Below are 11,013 nucleotides of genomic sequence, written 5' to 3' on the forward strand. Positions count from 1 at the left end.
GGAGCAGGAGAGATTGAGACAAAGGGAAAGTAGGAAGAGGGAATGGAGATGCTGGTCATTTAGAAAGTCAAAGAGAGCAGTGCCCCTCGGTCCGAAGGACTGAAGGAGGTAAAGTTGTGGATGATGGTACGGATGAGAATTCAGAGGGATACAGGAATTCTGAAATGGGGAGGAAGAATGGAATTAAATGGATTTCCCAGGACACCCGCCGGTAAAGGCAGGAAAGCACTAGGCACTGAGAATTCTCCGGGACTGAGAATTTTTACTGCTCCTTACAGCTGCCTCCACTTCCTCCTCCTCACCCCATTCCTACTGTTCCACTGCCTCCCGAAGAGCCCAATGGGCCCCTGCCAGGCCTCAAACAGCAGCCAGAAGCACCGGAGCCTGCAGGTGAAGATTCTCCCATCGTGCACTTTCATTGAGTCGAAGGGCTGCTACTCTGAGGAGGGGGAGGCTAGGGTGGGAGAGGGTTCCTGTTCACTGAGCCTCCATATTGCTGCCCCAAGAAGAGGGGCCAGGGCTTATTTAGGAGGATACAAGAGAGGGTGTCTATGGTGGTGGCATAGTGTCAGGGGACCACTTGGGAGCCCCTGGCTATTTCCTCCCAGGAAGGGTAGGAATTGCTTTGTTTCCATTTCCATCTGCTCCCCACTCCTCAGGTCAAAGGCGCTCCATCTTTCAGTCTCTGCTGTGCTGCTTGCTGGGCAAAACTCGCCCCACAAAGAAGGAAACAAGACAGGTGAGAGATGGATGGAGGTGGTGGTGGGTGGGAGCATGACAGGGGAAAGGGAACTTGCCTGGTCCTTAGATCAGGAGGGAAGGGGTCCCACCAAGGACAACCTTCATCAAATGGAAGGGATGATGAATTGAAAGCAGGCATCTGTGGCCCTGGCCAGAGAGTCATGACTATAATTCCATTAGGAAAGAACTTGGACCTATATCTTTCTTCTCTAGGATTCAACGGATTTAGTGGATAACATGTCACCTGAAGAGGTAAGTAAGGGAAACAGCAACCTGGGGTGGACTGTTCTGTCAAATGAAGATATTGCTCATCTTTTTCTGTCTTCTTCTTTGTGTTGTTGTAAGAATAAAATGCGAGTCTGGGTGGGAAAGCATTTGAGAGGCTGGAAAGGAGGCATGACTATGGCGATGGGGATGGGCACATTGTGCAGAGGTGGGGAGCCCTGATAGTATTCTCAGAAGGACCACTGTCATTTGAAAAGAGGGATGGTTTGAGTCGCCGTGCATCGATGGGCCCATGCTGCTAAGATGAACCTCAGATCTTGTAGGCATTGGGGACATTCTGGACAGGCAGAGGCTATGCAGAAAGGCTGAGCACCAGGCACCAGCACTTACACATCCCAATGTGGAGAAACAGCACTGAGGCTGTAAAAGTGAAATCAGCACCTGGTAGAGGTTACTCTGCTGATCCACCAGGGCCCTGAGAGAGTGGACAGCTAGGGAATGCCAGGAAGCAGGACTAAGAACCACAACCTGAGGACAAGTATTCACAGTGCTGCCTCTTGGGACAAATGCCTATTTCCCAAGAAAGCTAGTTATCAAGTCCATGAGCAAGAAAGTCGAGCACACTGAATGGCCTTGACCTGTCTCCATGGTTATGCCTCCTTTCCAACCGCTGAGCAGTAAAAGAATGTAGAGCAGTGATTGGGAGCAGTACTAATGGGGACACACCCTAGAGGGTGTGCAGACACAACAGTGGCCATCAGTGGCCATTCCATTTAGTAAATGAGAATGCAGACTCATGCTTTGTAGCTGACAAAACCATAATGCATATTATTTTAGAATAAATATCTTATTGGACGTCCGGAATAAATAAGTGCTGAAAAGTAAAAGTACTCCAGGGTTGGAGGAAGGGGTGGGGAGTGACAAGAGAGAAAGGAAACTTCCTTCTCCCCTTGCCACCCCTCAAAACACAGAACTTCTGATAAATGACTTACGGAAAAGTCAAACAGATGATCACAAAGGAAAAAGAAAAATCATTCCTCAGTCCATAAGCAGGAATCAGATGTGTCATATCTGCAATTAAGAAGTAGGATGCTAAACCCAATAATAATGCTTTTTGTTGCTGTTAACACACCAAAGAGAACGCCAGCTAGTTGATCAATGAGGCTACTTAATAACCGCTGAAAATAAAGTGCTGCCAGGGACAAAAAGATGACAGGTCTACCTTTTTAGTTTATATCTTTCCCAAAGGAGACTTTACGCAGCTCCCAGCTCCCATGTGACTCGCTGACATTTTGGAGGAATAAGATCCACTTGGAGTCAGACTTCAGATGATTTTGAACATGGTTTTCAGACTAGATCAAGGTGACACCCTTGGCAATATCAAGATGATACCCGCGGGAATATTGAAAGAATTCAATTATAGGTCTCCAGAAGCCCCTGCTATGACTTAATTCTGCTACATTGTTAGTACACACAGTTAGAGCTCCTGTTTGTAACTGAGGCTTAGCTTTTTCAAGTTCAGACTCAAGAACAGACATACTCCTTCCCTCGGACAAGAGCTGGGGGTACCTGGAACACTACCAGCAGTCAAGGTCAGAAGCCCAGCTCACCTCTGTGCAGTTGGAGTAATGTCTAGCACAGAGAAAGTGCTTGATACAGGTCCTCTTATTGTTGTTCCTTAAGGGAAGGCAGAAATGGAACTAGGGGAGGCCAGAAACGATCATGGAAAGGTCCCGGGTTGGCAAGGTGGCTGCCTGTCATGAATAAATCAGCTCTATGACATACCTGCTAAGTGGTCACCATCCTGTGCTGTGAGAGCCGGTCAGTACCCATGTGAACCTTCAGTAAGAGAAGAGGAGAGTTTCAGAAAATTTTAGATTCGTTTATGAAAGCCAGAGCCTTCCTGGATTCTTTAGAAGCTTGAGGACTGGAGCATCGTGTCTAAATCAAGAGAGTTGTCCTTCCTGTTTTAATGCTTCTGTCATAAACAAAACAAACAAAAAAGATGGCTTTGCTCAAGTCCACTAAGCACCATGTGACCCAGCACAGCTCTTCAAACCCAACAAATATCTGGCACACTATACTGTGTAAAAGGAAAATGTGCCAGTGTCTTCACAACAGGCACCCATCCATACCAGTAACACTCTCCAGGAGTTCGTGTCCAGTGGGCAGAGGGGAGACAAATGCCAATACAAGAGTGAGCACACGCCATGCCTTGTCCGAAAAGGAGAGAACAGCCAAGTGCTGCAGGAATTGAAAAAGTGGCAAAACACATTGGCCTGGGAGTGGCAAGAGTAGAGGGTGCAGGGTGGGCAGGTAAGGGAAATGCAGTTTGACCAGCGCAGAAGCCAGAAGACCTGTGTGAGGAATGGCAAGCAGTCAGGTTTCACGGGCGGAGGGGAAAGACTGAAAAGATAGCTTGAAAATAACAGGTGTTTGGGGCACTTGGGTGGTGGTGGTGAAGGAGGAAGTGGGGTGCTAGCACTTGAGGCTGAAGGTTGATTTGGAGCCTGGAGTTGTACCCTGGGAAGAAGGGAGGGGTTTAGTGATCTGGAATGTCTGTGCTAGTTCGCTGCATATTTCAGTTGCATATTTCAGGATTCCCAGCTGGTAGGGCTGCTTGGGGTCTAAGCCTTGTACCTGAGGTATTGACTACTCTGCTCTGCTCCACAGATTGAGGCCTGGGAACAGGAGCAGTTGAGCCAGCCTGTCTGCTTTGATTGCTGCTGTATTGACCAGTCCCCTTTCCAGCTGGTGGAACAGACGTCCCTGCACAAGGCTAGTCCTTGCCCACCACTCAGGGCTGCTGGGAGGGCAGGGGAGGTGTGGGGCTCACTGTGTGCTGACCTGCTGCTTTTTCTATGCAGATTCACACACTGTTCTCGCTTCTTGGCCTCCACCTTGCCTATGTGACCAGTATGGGGAAGCTCCGGGGTGTGCTGGCATTGGAAGAGGTAACAGCAATGCGTCCTATTTGAGCAGCAGGAGGAATGGCTGGGTGCAGGATGTGGGGGTGGGGGAGGGATGATTTTAACCCCCCCATTTCCCTCTCTATTTCTCATGCAGAGATTGGAGGAGGGAGAGAGGTTTCAGCAATCAAGGGGTACAGGTAGAGAGGACTATAAAGATCTGAAGGGGACATAGTTGTTGACCCCAGATATAGCCCTTGTGATCTTCCATAGCTGGCATGGGTTTGGGATTGGGGTTCAGGGCACAAGACATGGTTTCATAGGGGTGCTCTATGGGGAGGGCCATGGAAAGAAGGAAGTGATAGGATGTAGTTGAAGGGGGCCTGAAGGTCACTAGGAGGGCCCAAAGGACATCTTGGTTAGGGGCTTCAGATTCACTGCTCTGCGGGGGCTGTGCTGGCCATACCCCTTTCTCTTCCTTTTTTCTGTCTTCTTTGATCTTTCCATGTGGTCTATCTTTCTTGCCACTCTACCGCTTTCCCATTCCTTCTTCCTTTTATCGTATCTATTCTTCTGTTGTGTCTGTTCCACTCACACTTCCCCATCTTCTTTCTCTTCCCAATTCTGTACCCTCTTTCCCTTTCCCTCTGTTCCCAGCTGCAGAAGGCCATTGAGGGGCACACCAAGTCGGGGGTGAAGCTCCGCCCTCCCCTGGCCAGCTTCCGGAGCACAACTTCAACTCGAATGACTCCTGGGGGCCAGCTCCTTCCCTCGGAGGCCTGGAACCTGCCTGAGGATGGAACTGGGGCCACTGAGCCAAAGGATGTGATCCCTACCTCCCCAGACACCCCTGAGCTGCCTCCCTCCCCAGAGCCCCCACTTTCCCTGGCTCCAGCCAAGGCGGAAGGTGAGCTGGAGGAGCTGGAGCTGGTGGACAGTCCTGGGCTGGAAGAGGAGCTGGCTGACATCTTGCAGGGCCCCAGCCTGCGATCCACCGATGAGGAGGATGAGGATGAACTGATCCTTTGACCACACCCCAGGGCTGCCTCATCAGTCTGTCTGTTAGGAGGCCCAGGCCTGAGGGTGGATTTGTGGGGGAGACCATATGTCCTTAAGTTGGGGAGATCAGGCCAATATCCTGACCCTCATGGGAATTTTAAAATGTGACAATGATAGTCTAGAGGAGGAGTCAGAATTTGGACAGTGACTAGCATTCAGACCGTCCACACCTCCTTCTTTCAAGTTCCCCACCGCATGGTCTCCCCACTCCTTGAGATTTGCCTCCAGGCTCCATCTGACTGTCACTCTCTGTCCCCACGCAAGGCCAGTACTGGGACAGTGAAAGGCCAATCCCATCCCCCTTCTTTGTCCTGGATTTACACAGTGAAAAGTGGATAAAGAGACTATCAGGGGGAGAAGCCTGGAAGAGAAAACGTCACAAAAGGCTCTATGTGGAAGGGGCAGGCACCTTCAGCCAAATGGTCATGCTGCCCCATCAAACACCCTCCATCAGAAATCCTCCCTATCTCACATCACAGCTTCCTTACCTCATTTCCAGGGCGCTTCCTAGAAAAATCCATCCCCTTTCTTCCCACTGTGGTCATTGATCTGTCCTTCCCAAGGGTTAGCTCTGCCCTCAAACTGCTCTGGCTGGAACCCTTCAGTTGGTCACTCAGACACCAGCCCTTAGACGAGTTCTCTGTGTTCTTCTTGGGGTAGAGAGCTGGGGTTTCAATGTCAAGATGGCCGATCTCTTCAGTGTTTCCACACTTGGAGGATCAGAACCATATCCTCCCCAAATCAGCAACAGGGAGCTTGCCAGGAGCCTGCCTTTTCTGCCAGTGGTCCCAGGGACTCTGAGCATCCAAAAACCCTGCACCCACACTCCAAGCTTTTCCCCTCCCCCCTTGATGCCCTCCAGTTGTGAACCCTTTCCAATGTGACATTCTCCTCCTTCACCTCCCCTGGCCCAGTCTCCTTCATCCCCCAAATAAGACACTCATAGCCAGAGGATGCCACCACATTCTGTTTAGTGCCATAGAACACAGCCTGGAGCCCTCTCCAGCGTTACATCCCTTCCCCCTCCCCAGGCCAAGAGAGAGGCTGTAGTGTAGCCTGGGGAGGGGGCTAGCAGTGGGCACTGGAGCCCAATGCCCATGTGTATATAATCTATAATATTCATATATATTTATATATAATTCTCTCTGTAATATATGTCATAGAATCTCTCTTAGGCCTGGGGGGGGAGGGGTGTCACATTAAGAAAACATGCTCAGACTGACCACAAGAATGGATACTCCCCAGACCTGGAAGACGAGCATGGGCTGTATAGGTGGGCAGGGAAAAGATCATAAACACATTCACCAAGATCCCCTCCTTAATACAAGGATAAGAAGGAAGGGGAGGAGGGGGGAGGTAGAAGGGGAGGAATGGAAGATTTGGGTTTCCCAGAAACTGAAAATAAAAGTGCACCCCCACCAAAAGAAAATCATTTAGCAAGAGCAGTTTCATTCACAATAATATAAAAACAGCCCTGTTCCAGGACTGTTGGAAATCGTGCTGCACAGCCTTGAACCCCGGAGGAAAAGCAACCCTCCCTCACCCCCAATAGCCTCTTCCAGCACATGCCCCTCCCCTCCCCCCAAATAGGCTATAAGCAAACCCCATGCACCCTGCCCCCAGCACCAAAGAGGCAGTTCCTCCTTCCAGAAGAGTCCTAAGAGGGTCCAAGGCCAGCTCCCTGGGTCTTCTCCTTCAAAGTGATAGGGAAGCTTCTTGCAAATGCAGACTCCCAGCTGACCCCTGGTCTGCCTGCGCATGTGCCAGCTGCCAGCACCGGGGATGTGGAGCCCTGCTGGAGTCAAATAGGCTAGATTCCTCGACCATTCAGTCATCTTTCAGCAGGGACCAAAAGAAGGCTTCCTAAGGTAGGGAGGGAGGAAAGAGCGCTGCTTTCCTCTACCTTCCCTAACTCCCCAGGGCCCTGAGCAAAAAGGAACTGTAATGAATGAACCCACTCACTGGAGTGGATGCCCACTGCAGTCTGGGGGCAGAACAGGGGGCAAGAAGAGGATGAAACTAAGAGAAAAAGATGATTCATCCAGAGAGCAGGTTGCACAAGGTGAGGTAACAAGGGCCCCCTGAAAGGAGGGAACCTCGAGCATGCAAACCCCAAGACCTGTGACAGGAGTGCAGGGTGAGGCCACAATATTACTGCCCAAAGCTCCCGGACAGGAGGTCCTGGTGCCTCCGGAGTTAGGTCACATGATCAGACACAAGCCACAGCTTTAGATGAGGTAAATATCTCTTCACCCATCTGTGCTCACCAGGCCTACTTATGTTTCCTCCAAGAATTGACCTCCCCTCCCCTGAAGACAGGGGACCCCAGCCTTGGTTGCATTGCAGGACCATTATGCCTATGAAAGTGTGAACTTGATGGGGGGTGGGGTCATAGATGGACACAAACTCTTAACCTCCTCATTCCAAAGAAATAGACATCTGGGGATGGGGGGTGGGCTCGTTTGTGCCCAGGGTCTGTGAGAGTGACTGAGCCCCCTTCCTAGTAGAGGACAGAAGTAATAGGACCTCTGACAAAGTAGGACACAAGACCTTGGAGCTGGAGTCTTAGAAGAGGAGACAAAAGGTAGGCAATGGCCATCTTAACTTTTCCCTCGGCCAGGGGCTAGGGAATGGGGTCCCATGGTGTGCTCCTCAGCTGCCATGCCTTAGCTCCAGCCTGGCCCTGCTATCAGGATCGCATACAGAAGTGTGGGGCTTTGTGTGCTGTGGACAGAAGTCCCCACCAGAATGGGAACTGGGTGTGGAAGGACTAGCCGGTTCAGGGGCTTCTGCCTCACTATAAACCCGTCCTAAAAGGAAGAAGACTCTGATTCCACTCTCCGCAGGAGGCCTGGGAAGGGAGGCTGCCTGGGAGGAACTGAAGAAGGAAAAAAAGGAGCCGAGTGCCCACACTGATTCTCAGCCAACAACACACTGGGCGGGGGCCTGACAGCACCAGACTCCTCCCTCCACCCCACTCAACCTGAGTCCCCAAGAAGTTATAAAAATGTAGAAAAGGCAAAGAGAAAAGTGTAAACAGCTCCAGAGAATTTGGGGGTGGAGGGAGGGAGGCACAGCCCTCATGCTTCCCCACCTGGCAGGACACCTGCATTCTGTCACCCCCTCTGGGCAGGAATCCTGGAGCAGGGGATGGAAGAAGGCAGACAAAGGAAGCAAGAGCTGGAGCAGCCAGCTCACTGGGTCCTTTCCTAGACCCTTAGGACCCACCTTTCAGTCACGGGATATTCAAGATCCCAGAATAGGTGGCTATGTTTGTTGTTGGTCCCATCAATGACTCTCTGGTCTCTGGGTGGGCCTTATATAAAGAATCCTGTTTGTGCCCTGTGCACCCCAGCTGCCATGTCCGCTTCCCCTGTGACTCCTGGTCTCAGAAGCCAAGCTACCCACTGAGGGCAGCTTCTCCATTCTCTAAGGAGACATGGCTTCCCCTACACTCATTGAGTCACGTCCAGCAGGTCTGTTCTTCATAGTAGGGTCAAGCTGGGACCACAGCCAGAGAAAACACAGAGTCGGAAAAAGCAAAAGTGACATGAGAAAGGAGGCATTCAGACAGCCACTCTCAAGGCTTCTGAATGACGAAGTCAGGGAGTGAAAAACAGAGATCTAGTTGATGGCTCCTGTCTCCAGGATACAAACTGGAGCTTCATCATCACAGACCCAGAAGCCCGCAGCCAAACCAAGTTCACAGCCATCTAGTTGCCTGGGCCTCAGTCCCCAGACCTGTGGTTTCTACAGCACAAGCCTGGATGGAATCCCATCCTGGCCCTCCATTTTCCTGGCGAGAACTGGCAGCTCCTGGGTTCCTCCTGGTCTTCTGCCCGGGTTTCAGCTGAACTGCTGGGGGAAGGGAGGGTATTGTTGCAGCCAGGCCCCTCAGGTGGGAGTGGAAGATAGTGTGTAGAGTGGGAAGAAGCTAGTTGTTGGCCTCACCCTCCTCCTCATCAAAGGACTGCACACCTGAGGATGTGACGTCAGATACCTTTCGGCTGAGAGCAGTGGCCATCTCGGGGTCTTCTCGTGGGGAAAGTGATTCCAGGTCCCTACATCCCGCATCTTCTTCCTCCTCAGGGGCCAAGGGCCTCTTCTCCTCCTCTGCAGGGCCCCTTGCCAGGTCCACCCCACCCATACCTGGAGCCCAGTCAGTTTCTCCCCCCAGCAAAGGTGGAGGCTCCTGAGCAGAGTATCCGGAAGCAGGTTGGGAAGGCCCCATTTCATGTAAGCTTGGCTGTGAGTCATCAAATGCAGGGCCAAGATAAGATCCTGTGGCTGGAGAGGCAATGAGGGACTGGTCGCTTGCTTCCCAGGCATCCGATGATCCCAGACAGTACATGCCCTGGGACACATAGGAGTGAGGCCATCCATCCATGGGGGCTTGAGTGAGGGCATCTGTAAAGAGAATCATGAAGGTCGGTGGGGGCATAGACTATCAAAGGCAGTAACAACAGCACAGACAATTGAGGGTGAGACATTGGCGAAGGAGGGAAAAAGAAAGCTAGGATGAACAGAAAGTCTTAGAAGCACAGAGATGTACAGAAGTAGCATAGATAGTTGGGGAGGCCCCTTAAGCCTCAGGGGTTGGATTCTGAAACCATCCCTTACCTTGACTCTCCATCAGCTCCTGGTAGTTGTCACTGTAGTTGCAGCCCAATGGCTCCTGGGCAGAGTTGACACTCATGTCCTCACCATCCATGGAAGACCAGGCCATGAGTGTGGCCTCAGAAATGGCAAACTGTTCCATGACGCCTGGGAGAAGAAATGTGGTTAGCACAAGATATTTCTGAGAACTCTTAGACACATGCATGGGGAAGGGGACATTAGAGCAGCACTGTTCAATAGAAATACAATGCAAGCCATTTGCATGATTTGAAATTTTCTAGTAGCCCTATTAAAGTAAAAGAAACAGGTGAAATTAATTTTACTACTATATGTTAGGTAACCTAATATGTATGAAAGATGATCATTTCAACATCTAATCCATATAAAAATTAGTGAGATATTTTACATTCTTTTATTCATAGAAAGTCTTTGAAATCCAGTTGATATTTTACACTTTCAGCATTTTCCACTTGGACTAGCCAAATTTCAAGTTCTCAATAGCCACATGTGGCCAGTGGCTACTATATTGGACAGCACAGCCTTTGTACATGCCCTGAAACAAAGCAAAATCATGGGGGACTTCCCAAAAGGTCAGATTTAGGATTCCTAAGGGAAAGAGTTGGGGGTCTTCTGGTGAGATATCCTAAGGGATTGAAATTTGGGATTTCCAGAAGTTTATTTTTTGGACGTTTTTAGGAGTGGTAGCTGGTATTAGGCAGTCAAGGACAGAGGAATCTAGATATTCAGGTTGGGGGTGGGGTGGGGTGGGGTGGTGCCTCAGGGTTAACAGAGAATCCCCAAGAGAGCACCATGGGATTATAGGGCCACCAAGTTGATAGTTCAAGGAATTGGAAGGAGAAGGGAGGGAGGATAGAATAGTTAAGATGGATAGACTTGGGGGTCCCTATTCTAGTCAACTTCCATGAGTAAGTTGAAGCCTACATTGCTAGCTGCTCTACACCATGCCCTGTCCCTTACATGTTTGCCTCCCCCCTCACTGATATTTCTTCCACCACACCCACACCAATACAAAGATACCTCCCTTCTCTTCCAGATCTATCATTCTCCCTAGGGATCTTACTGAGACCTGCCACTAGGGCTCGGCCACCATTGTAGGTGCACTATAGGCTTGTCTCATACCTACACTACTTTCCTGGGAGGAAACTTCTTCTGTAAACCACTCTTTCCTCACCCAGGTCCCTTGACCTTCTAGTGGTTGTCACAAGTAATGAGCCACATATGTGACTCCATGACTGCAATGTGCTGATGGGCTAAGGCTAGTAAAGATCTCCAAGGCTTTCCTTTCTTTTTCAAGAAACAGGAGAACAGAGTTTTTTGAAGCCAACAGTCCCTGCCTTTTCCCCCCGGTACTGAGGAAGTCCAGGGGTTGGATAGTCCCACCATGAAGGAGAGATGGCATCAGAACCCACAGTCCCACGTTAATTCTCCTCAACTTCTGAGA

The 11,013-nt window shown here is 50.4% G+C and overlaps 2 protein-coding genes across 2 annotated transcripts in view; one reads left to right on the plus strand and one right to left on the minus strand.

The window, feature by feature from the left end:
- CLCN1 (chloride voltage-gated channel 1) overlaps positions 1-6,363 on the plus strand; it is a 28,398-nt gene extending 22,035 nt beyond the window's left edge. The window contains exons 18-23 of the mRNA XM_006094751.3: positions 279-390; positions 660-739; positions 955-993; positions 3,640-3,744; positions 3,834-3,920; positions 4,533-6,363. Coding sequence (XP_006094813.1) covers positions 279-390; positions 660-739; positions 955-993; positions 3,640-3,744; positions 3,834-3,920; positions 4,533-4,904 — 795 coding nt within the window. The 3' untranslated portion in view covers positions 4,905-6,363. The remainder of the gene's footprint in view (positions 1-278; positions 391-659; positions 740-954; positions 994-3,639; positions 3,745-3,833; positions 3,921-4,532) is intronic.
- The window catches only part of FAM131B (family with sequence similarity 131 member B), a 9,861-nt gene continuing 4,736 nt past the window's right edge, over positions 5,889-11,013 (minus strand). Inside the window, exons 4-5 of the mRNA XM_023758891.1 lie at positions 9,555-9,780; positions 5,889-9,341 (exon numbers count right to left, since the gene is read on the minus strand). Of these exons, the coding sequence (XP_023614659.1) occupies positions 8,869-9,341; positions 9,555-9,780 (699 nt within the window). The 3' untranslated portion in view covers positions 5,889-8,868. The remainder of the gene's footprint in view (positions 9,342-9,554; positions 9,781-11,013) is intronic.

The sequence above is a fragment of the Myotis lucifugus genome, unplaced genomic scaffold, assembly GCF_000147115.1.
Source record: "Myotis lucifugus unplaced genomic scaffold, Myoluc2.0 scaffold_141, whole genome shotgun sequence".
NCBI lineage: Eukaryota > Metazoa > Chordata > Mammalia > Chiroptera > Vespertilionidae > Myotis > Myotis lucifugus.